The sequence below is a fragment of the Zonotrichia albicollis genome, chromosome 19 (genome assembly GCF_047830755.1).
Source record: "Zonotrichia albicollis isolate bZonAlb1 chromosome 19, bZonAlb1.hap1, whole genome shotgun sequence".
Taxonomy (NCBI): Eukaryota; Metazoa; Chordata; class Aves; order Passeriformes; family Passerellidae; genus Zonotrichia; species Zonotrichia albicollis.
The window spans coordinates 11,168,315-11,186,011 of NC_133837.1; the positions used below are offsets into that span (position 1 = coordinate 11,168,315).

Below are 17,697 nucleotides of genomic sequence, written 5' to 3' on the forward strand. Positions count from 1 at the left end.
TCAGGCTGCCAGGGCACATTTCCCACTGTGCACAATTTCCAGGGTAATTTTTGCTCTCAGCTTCCCAGATCTGCTTTTGTCCTCCCTTCCTGGCCTCGCACACTGTGAGCAATTAACTCCTCTAACACACCTGAGTTCTGCTATTAAAACTCCGCCCCAGAGCACGTCTAGATGCGTTTTAAAAATCACTCCTTTGAAAATGAACTTCTTATGCATTTTAATATTTATTGCTGTTGTTTCTTTGGTCCGCAGAGTAGAATTTGGCAAGGTTTGTGTGCAGTTCCCCCTTGCACACTGAGCAGTTTTGGCCTCTCTGTGCTGCTGCAGGGCCTTTGAACCAAGGAGAGCTCACAGGTGGGTCAGAGTCTCAGCCTTGAAGACACAGCTTGGGATTCTTGACTCAGAGCCGTGCAAAAAAATGAAATAAATAAAAAAATATGAATAAAACCCTTTGAGCTGTGACACTGCCTGTGTAGCTCTGGGGGTGTCTCCATGAAAACACTTTGTGAGCTAAAGCTTGAGGGGGGTTTGTGTTTAATTATTTGGGTTATTTGGGTTTGCTGTAAGTGCTGGTGGGGGGGGTGGATTCAGCTGCTGGGCTCTTTGTGATACTCACAGAATCACAGAATAAGGAGGTTGGAAGAGACCTCTAAGATCATCGAGTCCAACTTTATATTTATATTATATATATATATTATAATACAAACAAATTATACATTATATATTATATAATGTAAACATATAATATAAACATATATATAATATACAATAATATAATATAATATAATATAATATAATATAATATAATATAATATAATATAATATAATATAATATAATATAATATAATATAATATATGTTATAAATATATATTTTATATATTTATAATGTGTAATATCTTATATAATATAATAATTATATATATATTATATATTATAATAATATATATTATTTATATATATTATAATATTATATATTTATATTATATATATAATTATATAATATACATTATAATAATATAATATATATATTATATTATATATTATATTATATTATATTATATATTATATTATATTATATTATATTATATTATATTATATTATATTATATTATATTATATTATATTATATTATATTATATTATATTATATTATTGCATATTATTGCATATTATTATATATATTATTATCTTATTATATATTATTATATATATTTGCCAAAGCTGGGAAAGGCTCTGAGCTCTGTCACTGGAGGCAGCAAAAGGGAGAAGAAACAGAGAAATTCCCTTTGTAAGGTGCAGTTTATTTAACATATTTTCAATCTGGGTGGGGAATTGCCAAGAAGGGGGAGCTGTGCAGGGCCAGTGAGTCTCTGCGAGCCCCGGCTGGGCTGTGAGCAGCTGCCATTGGGCAGAAAAGGGCCAATAAAGAGAGTTTGTCCCCAGCGTCACCCCTGTCACCCTGGTGGGGCCAGCCCTGCAGGGTTTGTGGCCCCGATAGCCCCGGGCCAGGGCAGGGCTGTGCCTGCCCGGGGCTGATAACGCTGATAAGGCTGATAAGGCTGATAAGGCTGAGGCAGAGCGCTGGGGTGAGGATGACGCTGCCCAGGGAGGCTCTGGGGCTGTGCTGGTGCAGGGAGGGTGAGCTGGGGCTGGCAGCGCCCCAGGGGAAGGGAGAGATTTCAGGGCAGGCAGGGAGACACAGCCTGTGCAAGGGGATGGCTCTGCTGGGGCTCCTCTCCAAGCTGCTGCTCCCTGCTCCCAATTTCCCAGCGTTGCAGTGCTTGGGAAAGGCTGGCTTGACACCCTGCACTGCTTTTGTAGGAGCAGCAGAGGCACATCCCTTCCTGCAGCCCCAGGAATTCATCCCTTCCTGTATCCACAGGGATTCATCCCATCCTGCACCCACAGGGCTTCATCCCATCCTGTATCCACAGGGATTCATCCCATCCTGTATCCACAGGGATTCATCCCATCCTACATCCCTAGGGATTCATCCCATCCTGTATCCACAGGGCTGGGGATGTGCTGAGGATCAGTGTTTCATCCCATCCTGCACCCACAGGGATTCATCCCTTCCTGCACCCCCAGGGCTGGGGATGTGTTGAGGGTCAGGGCTTCATCCCATCCTACATCCCTAGGGATTCATCCTTTCCTGCACCCACAGGGATTCATCCTTTCCTGTATCCACAGGGCTGGGGATATGTTGAGAGTCAGGGCTTCATCCCATCCTACAGCCCTAGGGATTAATCCCATCCTGCATCCACAGGGATTCATCCCATCCTGCATCCACAAGGATTCATCCCATCCTGCACCCCCAGGAATTCATCCTTTCCTGTATCCACAGGGATTCATCCTTTCCTGCACCCACAGGGCTGGGGATGTGCTGAGGATCAGAGTTTCATCCCATCCTGCACCCCCAGGGCTGGGGATGTGTTGAGGGTCAGGGATTCATCCCACCTTACATCCCTAGGGATTCATCCTTTCCTGCATCCACAGAGCTCCATCTCATCCTGTAACCCAAGGGATTCATTCCATCCTGCATTTCCAGGGATTCATCCCATCCTGCATCCACAGAGATTCGTCCTATCCTGTATCCACAGGGCTTCATCCCTTCCTGCACATGGAAATGGAATGGAAATGGTGGGAATGGAAAACCCTTCAGCAGTGCCTGTCCCCTGCCATCCTCAGGTGCAACTTCACAAAAGCCCTTTGCTCTTCACTGCAGAATTTGGGTCTTTGTCTCATTTTGCAGCACGTGGAAAATAAAAACACAGCAAAAGGCAAGAGCCCAGAAGTGTTTTAAACCCCAAATTGTGATAATTTGGGGTTTAAACCCCACACCCAATGCCAAACTGGTGGGGACTAAAGTGAACCAGAGGGGCAGAGGGGAGGCACTGCCATCCCCCTGCCCTGTGCATGTGGAAGGGAAATGAAAATGGAATGGAAATGGAAATGGTGGGAATGGAAAACCCCCAACCACAGCAGTGCCTGTCCCCTGCCATCCTCAGGTGCAACTTCACAAAAGCCCTTTGCTCTTCATTGCAGAATTTGGGTCTTTGTCTCATTTTGCAACATGTAAAAAATAAAACCTCCTGTCCTATAACAGCAAAAGGCAGAGCCCAGAAGTGTTAAAAACCCCTAATTATGATGATTTCTCATACCCAAACCCAAACTGATGGGGATTAAAGTGAACCAGAGGGGCAGAGGGGAGGCACTGCCATCCCCCTGCCCTGTGCATGTGGAAGGGAAATGAAAATGGAATGGAAATGGAAATGGTGGGAATGGAAAACATTTCAGCAGTGCCTGTCCCCTGCCATCCTCAGTGTAATTTCACAAAAGCCCTTTGCTCTTCACTGCAGAATTTGGGTCTCATTTTGCAACATGTGGAAAACAAAACCACCTGTCCTATCACAGCAAAAGGCAAGAGCCCAGAAGTGTTTAAAACCCCAAATTATGATAATTTCCCACACCCAGGGCCAAACTGGTGGGGATTAAAGTGAACCAGAGGAGCCCAGGGGCACTGGGGAGCACCAGCCCTGCTGGAGGAGCACAGGGTGATGCTCTCACCCCACTTTGCTGCTCCCAGGCTCTTTGGGGTGCCTGGGGCTGCTCCTGTGCCAGCCCCCAGCAGTGGCTGCAGCAGAAAAAGCCTTCACAACATGAATGAAAGCTCTGACAAAGGGAATGAGGGGAGCCATTGTCTCCTTGGCCTTCTCCTCGCGGCGTCTGCGTGTAATGAGACTTTTGGTTATGCTTGTGGCTTCTGTGACAAAGCTGTGATTTAAGGGCTGTCTGCTGCGAGGCAGAGCTGCTCACACAGCCCAAAGTGCTGCTGAGTAATATTTTACCACAAATTGTTGTAACTGGAGCTCGACGACTGCACTGGGAAGGAGGGGAGGGTTGCATTTGATTTATTGGATGACTTAGTGCCATGTGCAGAGGGAGCTTTGTGCTGGTGTGGATGTGCAAATCCAGCAAGTAAAAGCCCATGGGATGGGGCTGGGGAGGGGAAAACTCAGTGGTTTGCTGCCACCATGTCCAGAGGAGGAGGCCTGGACCTGCTGGGGGCTGCCAGCCAGCTCTGGGGGCCAGCAGAGTGTGTGTGTGTCCATGAAATCACAGAATGGAGCCATTAAGGTTGGGAAAAACTCCAGAATTGAGCCCAACCTTTGCTCAAACACCACCTTATCAGCTAAACTGAGTGCCACGTCCTGTTGTTCCTTGGACACCTCCAAGGACTCCAAACCTCCCCTTCCCATGCCTGACCACCCTTTCCATGGAGAAATCCATCCTGAATTTCTTCCTGCCTTTCAGCATCAGGTGTAAACCAGCCCCTCTGCGCTCCCTCAGCCTTCAAACCCAGCCCCCATGCAAGGGATGCTTTCCTAAACGCGAAACTTTTCCTACACCTGAGACTTTTCCTAAACCCAAGACTCTTTTCCTAAAGCCAAGAATTTTCCTAAACCTGGACCTTTCCTAAACCTGAAACTTTTCCTAAACCCAAGAATTTTCCTAAACACGAGACTTTTCCTAAACCTGAAACTTTTCCTAAACCCAAAACTTTTCCTAAACCCAAGGCTTTTCCTAAACCCAAGGCTTTTCCTAAACCAGAGACTTCCTAAACCCAATACTTTTACTAAACTCAAGGCTTTTCTCAACCCAAGACTTTTCCTAAACCCAAGGCTTTTCCTAAACCCAAAACATTTCCTAAACCCCAGGCATTTCCTAAACCCGAGGCTTTTCCTAAACCCAAGACTTCCCAAACCCAAGACTTTTCCTAAACCCAGTACTTTTCCTAAATGCAATACTTTTCCTAAACCCAAGGTTTTTCCTAAACCCAAAACTTTTCCTAAGCCCGAGACTTTTCCTAAACCCAAGGCTTTTCTTAAACCTGAAACTTTTCCTAAACCCAAGACTTTTTTCCTACACCCAATACTTTTCCTAAACCCAAGACTTTTCCTAAACCTGAGCGTTTTCCTAAACACAACTTTTCCTAAACCAGAGACTTCCTAAACCCAATACTTTTACTAAACCCAAGACTTCCTAAACCCAAGACTTTTCCTAAACCCAGTACTTTTCCTAAACACAATACGTTTCCTAAACCCAAGCTTTTTCCTAAACCCAAAACTTTTCCTAAGCCCGAGCCTTTTCCTAAACCCAAGGCTTTTTGCAAACTGAGACTTTTCCTAAACCCAAGACGTTTTTCCTACACCCAATACTCTTCCTAAACCCAATACTCTTCCTAAACCCAATCCTTTTCCCAAATCCCAGCCTGTGCAGCATCCTTAGCTGGTTTTTGAGCAGGAAGGAGGTGAGGAGCGCCGGCTGCCCCGGGCTTGCATCACTGTGAGAATTCAGGTCATGTTTACTACAGGCAGCTGGAACACGATGATCTCAGGCGGTAACAAGTAACATCTGAGGGGACGAGTTAAAACATCCGAGCTGTTTTGTAAGCACCTACTTTGCCTTCTTTCCAAGCCCAGTTTGGCCATTTGCAAAGGATTCATTTGTCCCCCTTAAGAACCTGGTGTCATCTTGCTGAAATAAGTGAAAAAGGGCAAGAGCTTTCCCCTCCCTTTTAATTTCAAATGGAAAAAATGGTTTTGTCTTTTTTTTTTGTTTGGCTGGGTTTGTGGTTTTTTTTTTTGTTTGTTTGTTTGTTTGGGTTTGTTAGAGTTTTTGGGGGGGGGTTGGTTTGGTTTGTTGTTTTTTGGGGGTTTTCGTGGTTTTGGGGGTTTTTTGTGTGTGGTTTTTTGTGGTTTTTGTTTGTTTGTTTTGTTTTGATGTTTTTGTTTTGTTTGTTTGTTTGTTTTGGTTTTGGGGTTTTTTTGAGTTTTTAAGGTTTTTGTTGTTTTTTTTTTTTTTTTGTTTAAAGGCCCCAAAACAGCACACTGTATATAAATATGTATACCTATGTCCTGAGGGCTCCTGCCCTTGTGTAATTTCCTCTATTTACATTTGGCCAGCACTGGCCTCATTGACTACAAGAGTTTATACAAGGCCTTTGGAGAGGAATACCAGGGATTGCTGAGGCACGTCCTGCCCACATTCCCCTCTTTACTGTGCTGCTAGAGATGTACAGTGCTGCCGAATAAATATCTCCTTATCCTGTTTTCTTCTTGCTTTAATGCCTTTGTGCCAGCACAAAAGACAAGGTCACAGGCAATTAATTTAAACCAGGTGGGAAAAAATAACTATTAAAAATCTTTCTGTGCAGGGAAACATCTGATAGTGCTCCGGTTAAATTTGCTTTTATTTTAAATTTACGTGAGCTGTGTGCAGGCTTTGCAACGCCTCTTTTTGGGGGGTTGTTTTTGAGGAAAGTGTTGCAAATAATGTTTGTTCGGTGCTGTAAGCGAGCCAGAGTCGAATTTGGAGGCAGATTATCTTCCCTGGACTTTGGTGCTGGTGTTCCAGCCTGTCTGCATGCAGAATGGAAACAGCCTGTACCTAATGCACATCAGTGTGGTGATGATTCCCTCAGCATTTGCAAACCTAATGCAGGCAGCGGGATTTGGGACGTGGCAGCTCTGCTCCTGCTGGGGTTTGGGATGCTGGACAGGGTGAGCAGGGAAAGGCAAATCAATAAATTACCTTTGAGGGACTGAAAATTGCTCCTTAGCACGACTAATCTGCTATTTAGTGGCTTTTTTGGGGGGGGGGGGTGTTAAGCAAATTTTAAGTAAATGGAGAAAGTATTCAGCAATTCAGGCGAATTCAATTTTATCATTGATAAATGATAAATTTTATCATTTATTCAGTGATGAAATAATTCCATGACTGTATGCCCTGCGGTGAATGCTCCCAAGTGCCACAATTCAGGCACCAGGAGAGGAAAAATCTCCCTGTAAATGAGGGGTGAGGGCTCACAGGAGCACCCCTGAGCTCAGCACCAACCCACAGCCTGCAGGGTTGTGTTGGTGCTTTCTCCTCCTGAGAGCTGGGATTGCCCAACCCCAGGGAAAGGCACTCCAGGCTGCAGGAATGGCACGTGGCAGCTCCCACTGCCCCCAGCAAGAGGAGGAAAAGTTCCTTCACCACGTTTATGATTTAAAAATAAAAGGAAAAAAAAAAACAACCAAAAAAAAGGAAAAAGTTTATTGCAAATCTCAGTGTTTTTTAAGAGTATTTCCAGAGTCCGCTTAGTTACAAACAAATCAGTAAATCCTGCTTGTGCTGTGCCCTCACACACACACACTCACCACTCGCTCCCCTGCTCGTGACAGGAACAGACACGGACTGTGAGGTCAGTGACAAACGGAGCGTTTGATCTGGATTGGAAACTTGGTAATTCAAATTAAAAAAAGAGAGAGAGAAATAAAAAAAAAAAAAACCCAAACTAAATACAGTAGAACCTCGCAAATCTGCAGAACAGGGAGCTTCCACACACACGCAAAACCTGCAGGCCTTAATTCCACTTCCAAGCAGTTGTAATAGCAAAGTGCTGTAGTGAGGTCTCATTTCACAAAGACTTCAACAACCTGACGAGGATAGGCTACAGAACATTTACCAAAACGCTTGAAGTATCATAAATTAACAATAAATTAAAGGTACATCGTAATGCAACGTGGCTATTTGTTCACTGATCGGCGATTCACACAGCTCTGGTTCTCTGTAGGGATCTTCCAGTCCTGGGTGCAACACAGCGAGGTTCTGCTGGCCGTGATAAAGTGCTGAGGCAGAGGAAGGACACGAGACCGCAGGTCCCGGGCAGTGAGGATGAATTGCTCCAGCCACTTGGTTGCAAGAGTGCCTGTTGCTTTTTTTTTTTTTAATTATTATTTTTCCTTCTTTTTTCTTCTTTTTTTTTTTTTAATTTTTAAAATTTTTCTTCTTTTTTTTTTTTTTTTTTTTGGACATCTAAGACAGAAAAAAACAAACCAAGCACCTTCCCAAAAAAGAGGTTGTTCTTTTTTTTGTTCTTTTTTTTTTTCTTTTACAGATTGTCCCACATTTCTATGGCTGGTAAAACACAGACAGGTCAGTGTAGCAGTTAATGGATGATGCCGCTTCCACTTAAGTACACAGAAATGGTGGTTTGGGGTTGATTTTCCCCCCAAACCAGAACAGACTTGTTTGATTTGTCCCCCTGAGTTGCCTAGAGGCGAGAAGATGCATATAGGTGGGGTAAGCAAGCTCGTGTCACCGTGAGCAGGAATCTCTCCCGTTAATGAACGAACAGCTCCAGCGCTGCCTTCCATCCTTCCCTTCACGCACAGGCTCCGCTTCCCTTCTCACTGAAGTCAGCAGCAAAAATAGAAAAGCCCCTTTAGCTGACGTGAGGGCAGAGCTGGGGAGGGGGCGCAGCTCAGCCCGGCCCCCCAGCAGCCCGAGGGGCAGAACTGGGGGGCACAGGCTGGGGAAGGGGCTGGGGCTGCAGCAGAGATCCCCTCGTGCACTGTGAGCCAAGGTTGGGGTACATTAAGACATCCTGGGCCAAATCCTCCCTGTGGGGTGGGCAGGTTCCAGCTGAGCCTTTGCCATGGAAAGAGATGCTGGATCTGTAATTTTTTTTTTGTTTGTTTGTTTTGTTTTTTTCCTTTTTAAATAACTGGGTTACTTAAGACTTACCTATTAAAAACAGCTACACTTTATGCTGTAAGAGTAATTTTCCCAACAATTTCACAAGCAATACAAGATAGGCATTGGAGAGGTTGATGTAAAGACAGCTTTCCGTTATGCAGAAGATCATTTTTCCTCTCCAGTTATTTGAGCTAACCTCCTTTTAACAATCTCAGAATAAATTAATAAATACTAGTTAAATTAGAAACAGTACATCAGGTCTGACTATCAACAGAAAACAGTTCTAAGGATCCCAGTTGGGAGAAGAAAAATGATCTTAAGAAATATGTGCAGTAATAACTGGCCATAAAGACACACGGAGCCTTGGATTTCCCAGCATTATGTGACATTCAAGTTAAGATCATTAGCAATGGTTTCTAATTGTCAGCTATCTAGCCTGGCCTCCTCCTCCTCCTCCAAGCTAAAAGGTGAGTCTGTGTCCCTCCAGAAGAAGATTCAGTTGGCTACTGGTGGTGTATGAGATGCTCCAGTTCGTATCATCGGGTCTGTGTGGAATTTGTGGTAAGGGATGGGTGACAGTCAGAGGCTGAGCTGCTTCTGCTGTTGCTGTTGTCAGTATTTATGGATCAGTTGGACCTTTACCTATGCTTGTTATCAGGAAAGCAAGTGTGCATCACATCTTCATGCTAGACAGAAGTTATTCTTATGTGGCTATCCGTATTTTCTATGGAGCTTTCCATTGTTGGTTAAAAAAATTCTGTCTAATATTTAAAAAAAAAATAAATTGTTGGTAGCAACTGTTCACATTTAAAATTTCACATTCCCTTTAGAATGGAGTTTTAAAACGTGGAGCAGAGCTGACATTTCCCCCAGCCTTACACTGAGTGCGTTAGATGGAGAAGGAGCAGGGTTTTTTATACCACGCTGTCAGAGCCTTTTCCTGAATTTTCTGCTTTTCCAATATCCATGTCTATAAAGTCATCTGGCAGTTCTGGTGGTGGCCCTGCCGTGCTCTCCTCCACCTGCTGCTGCTGCTGCTGCTGCTGGTGGTGGTGGTGGCAGAGCCCAGTCTTGCACGGCCTCACCAGGGCCAGGAACACGGCCCCCAGGACCATGCCAGCAGCACAGGAGTAGAAGGCTGAGCTGTAGTTCTTTGTCGTATCCACTAAGACACCTGGAAAATAAACATTTACAGCAGTTAGCCACAGCCCACTCCCCCCCTGCCCTGCCCTCCTGTAGGGCTTTAATCTGCATTTTATCTGCAGCAAAACTCGGTGACAATTGGCTGCTGTGTTGAAAAGCAAACCCCATTGTGTTCTGGGGTACACAGTGTCACCTCCAGCGCTCCCCTGGGCACTGCAGGGATGCTGAGCCCGAGATGCAGCAGCATCTGTTTGTTCTGCCAGCCTTCACCTTCCTGCAGCGCGTGGCACAGGCGCAGCGAGCGGGATTCGCCTCTGCTGGTGCCTGAAGTGGTGCCAGCTCTGGGTTTCTGACAGGATCAGGGGAGCACTGCAGTATTTCCCTTCCCTCTGAGGTTCCTCAGCGCCTCATCCGTGGGACTCTGCAGAGCTGCATTGCAGTCTCTGGCTCTGGGAGACTCCCAGTAGTGGTTGCAGGGCTGTGATTAGTGCTGCCAGAGCACCTTCCAGGCAGAGATCAGCACCCACAGCTGTCAAACACCTCCAAAACAAAACCAAGACCAGAGTCTGTGTTACCTGCAAGGGGTGGTCCAGCCAACCCAGCTAAGCTTTGAATGAAGACATAGACTCCAGCTGCAGAGGACATCCTCTCAATGCCAACCACGTCGTCTTCAGCCAGGAGGGGAATATGTGTGCCCGCCACCGTGCCGAGCATGAACCCAAAATAAACGCTACATATCATCAAGCCCCAGAATCCAGAGGCAAAAGGGAAGGCAACCAAGGCTACAGACAGCAGGATGACACAGATGAGCTCGATGTAGATCTTGCGGATGGGCTTCTTGTTGAGGATCCAGCCTGCAAAAATCCTGCCGAAGACCTCGGCGATGGCCATGGCCGACAGGATGTAGGCAGAGTGGTCCTTGCCGATGCCCAGGCTGCGGCTCAGGGGGATGATGTAGAGGGAGGGAGCGAAGAAGCCCAGGGTTGCAAACAGGCCAAAGAATGCATAACAGATAAAGCTATAGTCTCTCATCACAGAGAAGTCCAGTAGTTTGGTTTTTGGTGCTGGAGGGGTGCTGCTATTGTCAACGGGGTTCTGTCCGTGTTGCTTTGGTTCTTCACTTTTCGGCTCTGCTTTGGTTTTTCCAGGCACATTGCTGGGTGAGGTAGTTATATCGACTCCTGAGTCTATGGACTCGATTGAGGTGCATGTTTGTTCGTTTTCAAGCATGTACTTTGTCTCTGTGGACTCCTCTGGAGGCTGTGCTTTCACTTCTTCCTGCTCTCTGATGACGATGGGGCGCAGCAGCGAGCCGCAGACGGTGATGCCCAGCTGCAGCACCCCGACAGAAAGCATGCTGTACCTCCAGCCAATCTGCTCCTTCAGGGCCGTGATTGCTGGGGGAAGAGGAGAAGTGTAACTGGGAAAGCCTGCAGTCACACCAAGGAATTGAATTTACAGCCAGGGAAGGGAGTGGAGATTCTGCACTGGAGGGCTCCGGGCACCTCTCAGAAAGGCTGAGTAGGGGTCCCTCCACCCTGGGGTCTGACACCCACCGTCCTCCCCTCTGCTGCAGCAGCCAGAAGCTAAAAGCTGTGGCTTTTACTACCTGCTAGCAGATACCACTCTCTAGACAACCTTTCTTGAGGTCTCAGCAGCTCTGGGAGCAAAGAAGGTGTTGTTCTCAGCAAAAGAGGGCAAACTCAGTGCTTGAGTGTCCTTCCTCAGCTGCCCCCACCCTGAAACCAGCCAGCAGAGGAAGTCTCTCAGCTCTGCTCAAAGGTGCACGTCACTGCCTAATTGCCAGCCTTCCTTTGCACCCAAAGCAGCTTTGCAGTGAGGATTAGCCCAGAGCACACGAGCACAGCACACCACATAAACCTCCACGGGCAGAGGTGACGGGGCTGTGACGCCTGGGCACAGCTCCCCAAAAGGCTGCAGCTCTTTGGCAGCCCGTGCTGAGCACAAGCCCAGTAACCTTTAGGAGCAGTTCTGGGCACTGTGTGTTTTAAATAGCTGAAGTTTCTCGGGCTTATTTTTAGCCCTGCCAGATCTATATAGGGAGGCTGGCGGGCTGCATATCAGCCAGGCATGTCCTGCACTGGCACATGGCACTGGGGGTGCTCAGGCAGTGTCACACCCGTCCCTGGCACTGCTGCCACTCTGCCTGCTGGGTGCCACTTGCGGGCACTGAGTTGGCCTCTGGCAGTTTGCTTGGGGAAAGGATCTGTGCTTTTGGCCCTCCCAGCACGTGGGCACCGTACCTGGTGCGAAGGAGAAGACGGCGAAACATTCCCCTGTGGATGCCACCGCTGTGACCAGCGAGCGCCTTTTGTCAAAATACTGTGATAAAATGGTGACAGTCGGGAGGAAGGAGAGGCAGTATCCCAGGCCTGTGAATAAATGCCAAAAATTGCCATAACAACAAGTAAAGGAGGGGGAAACACCGATGCAAGAACACGTTAAGTCGGCTTTCCCGGCGGTCATTACAGAATCATTTCGGCCAACTCAGCAAGTCACCCTGGAAGAAAATCATTGGGGAAACCAGAATGTTATTTTTTTGTAATTTGGAAGGGGGAAAAGAAAAGAAGAAGAAAAGAAAAAAGGAGAGCAAAAACCCAAACCAAGAGACCCAGCCTCCCAAACCTGCTGGATAATGCAAAATGGACCTCCAGTGGGGTCCACTTAGAGGACCTCATTATGCTTAAAGTATTTGAGCCTGTAGCAACTGTTCCCCTAAGCAAGGCAAGCTCCTGGCCATGAACATGAACAGAACACCCAGGGCAGGCTGGAGAGGGGGAGAAGCATCAGGAGAAGAAACAGAGGGAGCGTTCGAGGATTTGATCCCGGATGCAGCTTTGCTCTTCTCTGAGCTTTGCTCAGCTCACCAGAAGCCACTGGTGCTGCTGCACGAGCTCAGGGCCGAGCCCAGGGCGGCGCCCGGGGTGGCACAGGCACAAAGCCGAGCCTGGGGCCCATCCTCGCTGCGGGATCGGCTCAGGAGGGGCAGCAGCACGGGGGACGGGAGGGTGGCTCACCGGAGACGATGCCGATGGTGACGTACATGTGCACCACGCTGCGGGCGAAGGACGCGATGACCATGCCAGCGCTGACCAGCAGCCCCCCGGCCATCACCACCAGCCGGTGGCCGAAGCGGTTGCTCAGGACCGTCGACAGAGGAGCTGCAGAGGGAGAGAGCCGTGGTCAGCGCCCACCTCAGCAACTTCACAGCCACCACCTCCTGCAGAGCTCTCCTCATGCTCCTGCCCGGGTTCCCTAAGGTGCCACCTCCCTGCATGGCACAGCATCACCCTGGAGCCACCCTCAGGGCACAGCTCACAGCATTCAGGACATGCTAAAAGTCACCAGAACCCATGTGGCAGCCTGGGACAAATCTTCAGCCACATGCCTGGATACCACCAGATTTTAGCAAGGCTCAAGTTATTTTCAGCACAGAGTTTGGTTTGAAAACTCTGGGTTTTACCCCTTGCTGGCAGCCTGGGACAAATCTCCAGCCACATGCCCACTGGATTTCAGCAAGGCTCAATTATTTCTAATCCTTTTCACTGCAGAGTTTGGTTTGAACACTCTGGGTGTTGCCCCTTGCTGGTGGGACCTGAACAACTGGGTCAGGCTCAGTGACATGGACCCTGTCCCTGCACCACCCACAGACTCAAAGGGCTCAAAGGGACTGCCAGGCTGAGACAGACATTTCTTGGCATTTGAGGAGCAGCCTCTGAGCTTTATGACTGTGATTTAATTTATAATGGAGCCATTAGAGGCACAAAAGTCACAGGCGCCAGGTCCTTGTGTGCTGAGTCAGCAGCAGGACTGCCCCTTGCACCTGGGCCGAGCACCCGCTCCTCTTACCTGTGAAGGTCTGTACAAACACACATATGGATATTATCCAGGATATCCTGCTGTTGGTCTCGTCAAAGCTGTCCATCAGATCGTTGAAGAAGACTCCAAAGGATTTTATGATGCCGTATGTCAGGGCTTCCACAACAAAGAACGCAAAGGCGACCGTCCAGCCCCATCCTCCGTCAGGCACTTTAGTATAAACGTTTGCAGAGGTGCACGGCATCTTTACAGCTTTGACCGTCATTTTGGATCTGAAAAAAGAGGGGACAGGCAGCCAGGCATCAGTTGAAGCTGAATTTTGCTGGAAGAGGCACAGCCTGAGAGCTGTAGCACCTCTAAGGCACCGCAAGCTGCCAAGTGCGGGAGCTGGGCTGGTGTTTCTGCCTCTGTCCCTCCTTCCTGCTGCTGCCCTGTGAGCCCAGCACCAGAAACTCCCAGCTCAGCACCCGGGCTGGCTGTTCCCAGCACCCAAGCCCAGGAGCTGGGAGCTGTCATCTGCCTGTGGTGCACGGGGGCGGATGGATGCAGTTCGTGAAAGATCCACCGCGGGCTGGTGGAGCCGCAGGAGCCCCAGGCACCCATCGTCCCCAGCCTGGCTGTCCCCAAAACGGCAGCACAGGGCTGCCCACACCTCAGAATGGGGAGTGGGGACACCCCCAATACCACCAGGTCCCCTGCAGCCCTTGGCACCATTGCCACCCTGCTAGACGGGATCACCCTCAGCCCTGCCCCGTGTCACCCAGGGGTGTGGGTCCCACATGGAGCTGCCCATGGAACCCCAGCACTGCACAGGGGGGACAGCACCAGTGTCACACACTGGGGGAGGACACTGTGCAGGGGTCACCGCCACAGCCACACAGCGGGGACAATGTCAGGGTTACAGTCCTGGGCTCACTGTCACACCTGCAGAGGGTCCCACTGTGCCGGGGCCAGCACCACACCTGGGCAGGGGGACGAGTGCCCTGGCACAGGGGGACAGTGACAGAATCACCTGCAGTGGGGGGGTCGGTCCTGGCTCACTGCCACACCTGCAGGGGGGTCTGCTGTGCCACGGTCACCACCACACCTGTACAGGGGACAGTCCTGGGGTCACTGCCACACCTGTCTAGGGGTCAGTGCTGGGGGTCACTGTCAAACCTGTGCGGGGGGATCACTGCCACACTTGTAAAGGGGACAGTCCTGGGGTCACCGCCACACCTGTCTAGGGGACAGTGCCGGGGGTCACCACCACACCTGTACAGGGGACAGTGCCGGGGTCACCGCCACACCTGTCTAGGGGACAGTGCCGGGGGTCACTGCCACACCTGTGCGGGGGGATCACTGCCACACTTGTAAAGGGGACAGTGATGGGGTCACCGCCGCACCTGTACAGGGGACAATGCCGGGGTCACGGCCGCACGTGCGCTGTGGGGGGACAGTGCCGGGGTCACGGCCCCACCCGCGTGGGGGTGCCAGTGCCGGAGCCAGCCCCGTGGGACACAGCGCGGGCCAGCCCCGCTCGCTCCCGGCCGTGCACGGAGCGGTGCCCGCGGTGGCCGCCCCGTCCCGCCCGGACCTGCGGCTCCCCCCGCGCCGCCGCCGTGCCCGGCAGCCACCGGCATTTCCCTCCTCCATTTTAGACTCGGCTCCTCGGCCCCGCGCTCCGAGCCCACCGCGGAACTTGGCCCGGCGCAGCAGGCGAGTGAGTGCACTGGAGCCCGGCCGGGCTGCGAGCCCACGCCGGGGGTCCCCGAGCGGGGCAGGGGGGGGTCCCCAAACCCCGCAGCCCCCCGTGCGGTGCCGCATGGCTCCCGGGGGATCCGCTCCGCTCCGCTCCGCTCCGCCGGGGATGGATGGAGCGAGGCGGGGGCTCCGCATCCCTCCCTGCGCTGCCGCCCGCGCCCGGCTCTGCCGCAGCCGCGCAGGGCGAGGGGCGCGGGCGGGACCCCCGAACTTTGCGGGAAGTGCCGGGAGACCCCCCGAGAGATTTCCACCAATTCCTGTGTCACTGCAAGGGGGGGAAAAAGCAGATCGGGAGGAAGCACGCTTAGGGAGCAGAAAAAAAAATGATAAGGGAAGGAAAAACAACCCAGCGAAACCGCAAACCTGGGCGTGTGTTTTGTACATTTAAAGATTAAAAGAAATAATGGTGGTTGGGGGAAAAAATGAAAATGAAGAAGCCGGAGCGCAGGGGCCCGGCGTGGCCCCCCCTTCCCTGCATCACTTTCCCAACATTTCAGCCCTGATTCCTGCATCGCCGGGGCCGCGGGCTAAAAATACAGGGATGCGGGCGAGGGGAGGTGGGGAAGGAAAACGCTGGAAAAAACGAAAAAATAACGTTAAAAAGCGCCCCAAAAGAAGGGGAAAAAATTAAAAAAAAAAAAAGGGGAAACAAAGCCCTCCCCCACCCAGCTCCCCCGGAATGGCCGGGCGGGAGCCCCACTCACCCGGTGCTGCGGCGGGGTCAGGGGCTGCCCATGGCCCGGGAGGGCGAGCGGGCGACCCTCGGCGAGGAGGCGGCCCCGCTGCCCGCCGGCCTCCGGCCGCTGCTGCTCCCGCTGCCCGCGGCGGCGGCTGCTGCTGCTCGGTGCTCGCTCGCAGCCCTTTTATACCGGCTGGAGCCGGTCTCCGCCGGCGGCTCCGCAGCGCCCATGTGCGCGGCGCCGGGCCCGGCTCGCCCAGCGGCGGCACCGCGTGTGCGGGAGGGGCGGTGCAGGGGCGGCCCCGCGGGGTCCCGAGCATCCCCGGCAGCTCCTGCAGCACCCTCAGCCCCCACAGCCCCCGGCCTGCACCTGCCCCGCACCGCCAGCTCCGGCAGGTGCGGGGTCCGGGGTATTCCCGGGGTGCGGGGGCTGGAACATCCCCAGGGTACGGGGGCTGGAACATCCCCAGGTGCGGGGTCGGAGCATCCCCGCAATTCGGGGTCCGCATCATCCCCACGATTCGGGGTCTGGAGCATCCCCGGGTGCAGGGTCCTCATCATCCCTGCAATTCGGGGTCTGGAGCATCTCCGGGTGTGGGGTCCCGGGTATTCCCGGGGTCCAGAGCATCCCCAGGTGCGGGGTCTGGAGCATCCCCGCAATTCGGGGTCCGGGGTACTCCTGCGGTGCGGGGTCCGGAGCACCCCCGGGTGCGGGATGAGGGGTCTGGAGCATTCCCGCAATGCGGGGTCCGCATCATCCCCGCAATTCGGGGTCCAGAGCATTCCCAGGGTGCAGGATCCGGAGCATCCCCACAATTCGGGATCCGGAGCACCCCCCGGGTGCGGGGTCTGGAGAATCCCCGCAATTTGGGGTCTGCATCATCCCCACGATTCGGGGTCCAGAGCATCCCCGGGTGCGGGGTCCTCATCATCCCTGCAATTCGGGGTCCGGAGCATCCCCGGGGTCCGCAGCATCCCCAGGTGCGGGTGGGATGCAGGGAGCACATACCGGAGCCCCCCTGCCCCCCGGTGTTTTTATCCCCTCCGAGGTTTGAGTGCTGCCCATCTTTTCCCTAATGGGGAAATTCGCCCCTTGTTTGTATTTTTCAGGACAAAACATCTCCTTTGGTTGTGCTTTTAGGGGAAGCCACTTCCTTTAGTTGCATCTTTAGGGAAAACCTCCTTTCCTTTAGGGAAAATCTCGTTTTGTTGCAATTTTAGGGGGAAACATCTCCCTTGGTTGCATATTTAGGGCAAACATTTTCCTTGCTTGGATTTTTAGGGGGAACCATCTCTCGTGGTTGTATTTTTAGGGGAAAACATCTCCTTCAGTTACCTTTTTTTTTTTTTTTAGGGAAAAACCCATCCCTTAGTTGTATTTTTATGGAATACATTTCCTTTACTTGCATTCCCAGGGAAAAACATCTCAGTTTCCCTCAGTTAAATTTTTAAGGGGAGATATCTCTGTCAGTTGCATTTTTGGGGAAACATCTCCCTTGCTTGTATATTTTTTGGGGAAATCATCTCCTTTAGCTGGACTTTTAGGGGAAAAACATGCTCTTTTGTTGCATTTTTAGGGAAAAACATCTCATTTCGTTGCATTTCTTAAGGGAAAAACATGTCCCTTGGTTGAATTATAAGAGGAAAACATGTCCCTTGGTTGAGTTATAAGGGGAAAACATTTCCATTGGTTGCATTTCCTAGGGAAAACCAACTCCTTAGTAGGATTTTTAAGGGAAAACATGTCCTTTATGCAGGAAGCTTAAAAAG

The 17,697-nt window shown here is 50.7% G+C and overlaps 2 protein-coding genes across 6 annotated transcripts in view; one reads left to right on the plus strand and one right to left on the minus strand.

Annotated features, from left to right (window-relative positions):
- Positions 1-7,075: 7,075 nt before the first annotated feature.
- SLC16A6 (solute carrier family 16 member 6) lies at positions 7,076-16,186 on the minus strand. Of its 2 annotated transcripts, XM_074555314.1 has the most exons (6): positions 15,953-16,186; positions 13,536-13,777; positions 12,704-12,847; positions 11,930-12,058; positions 10,241-11,062; positions 7,076-9,696 (listed from the first exon to the last, which is right to left on the minus strand). In XM_074555314.1, exons 2-6 carry the CDS (start codon positions 13,768-13,770, stop codon positions 9,437-9,439), a joined length of 1,590 nt encoding a protein of 529 aa, XP_074411415.1. In that variant the 5' UTR covers positions 13,771-13,777; positions 15,953-16,186; the 3' UTR covers positions 7,076-9,436. The 2 variants fall into 2 exon arrangements, with proteins under 2 accessions (XP_074411415.1, XP_074411416.1); XM_074555315.1 differs by lacking the exons at positions 13,536-13,777; positions 15,953-16,186 and having other exon boundaries at positions 11,930-12,186; positions 12,704-12,842.
- ARSG (arylsulfatase G) overlaps positions 14,962-17,697 on the plus strand; it is a 31,992-nt gene continuing 29,256 nt past the window's right edge. The window contains exon 1 of one of the 4 annotated variants that reach the window (XM_074555313.1): positions 14,962-15,207. The gene's annotated coding sequence lies outside the window, so the exon portion shown is untranslated. The remainder of the gene's footprint in view (positions 15,208-17,697) is intronic. The other 3 variants (XM_074555310.1, XM_074555311.1, XM_074555312.1) reach the window with 3 other exon arrangements.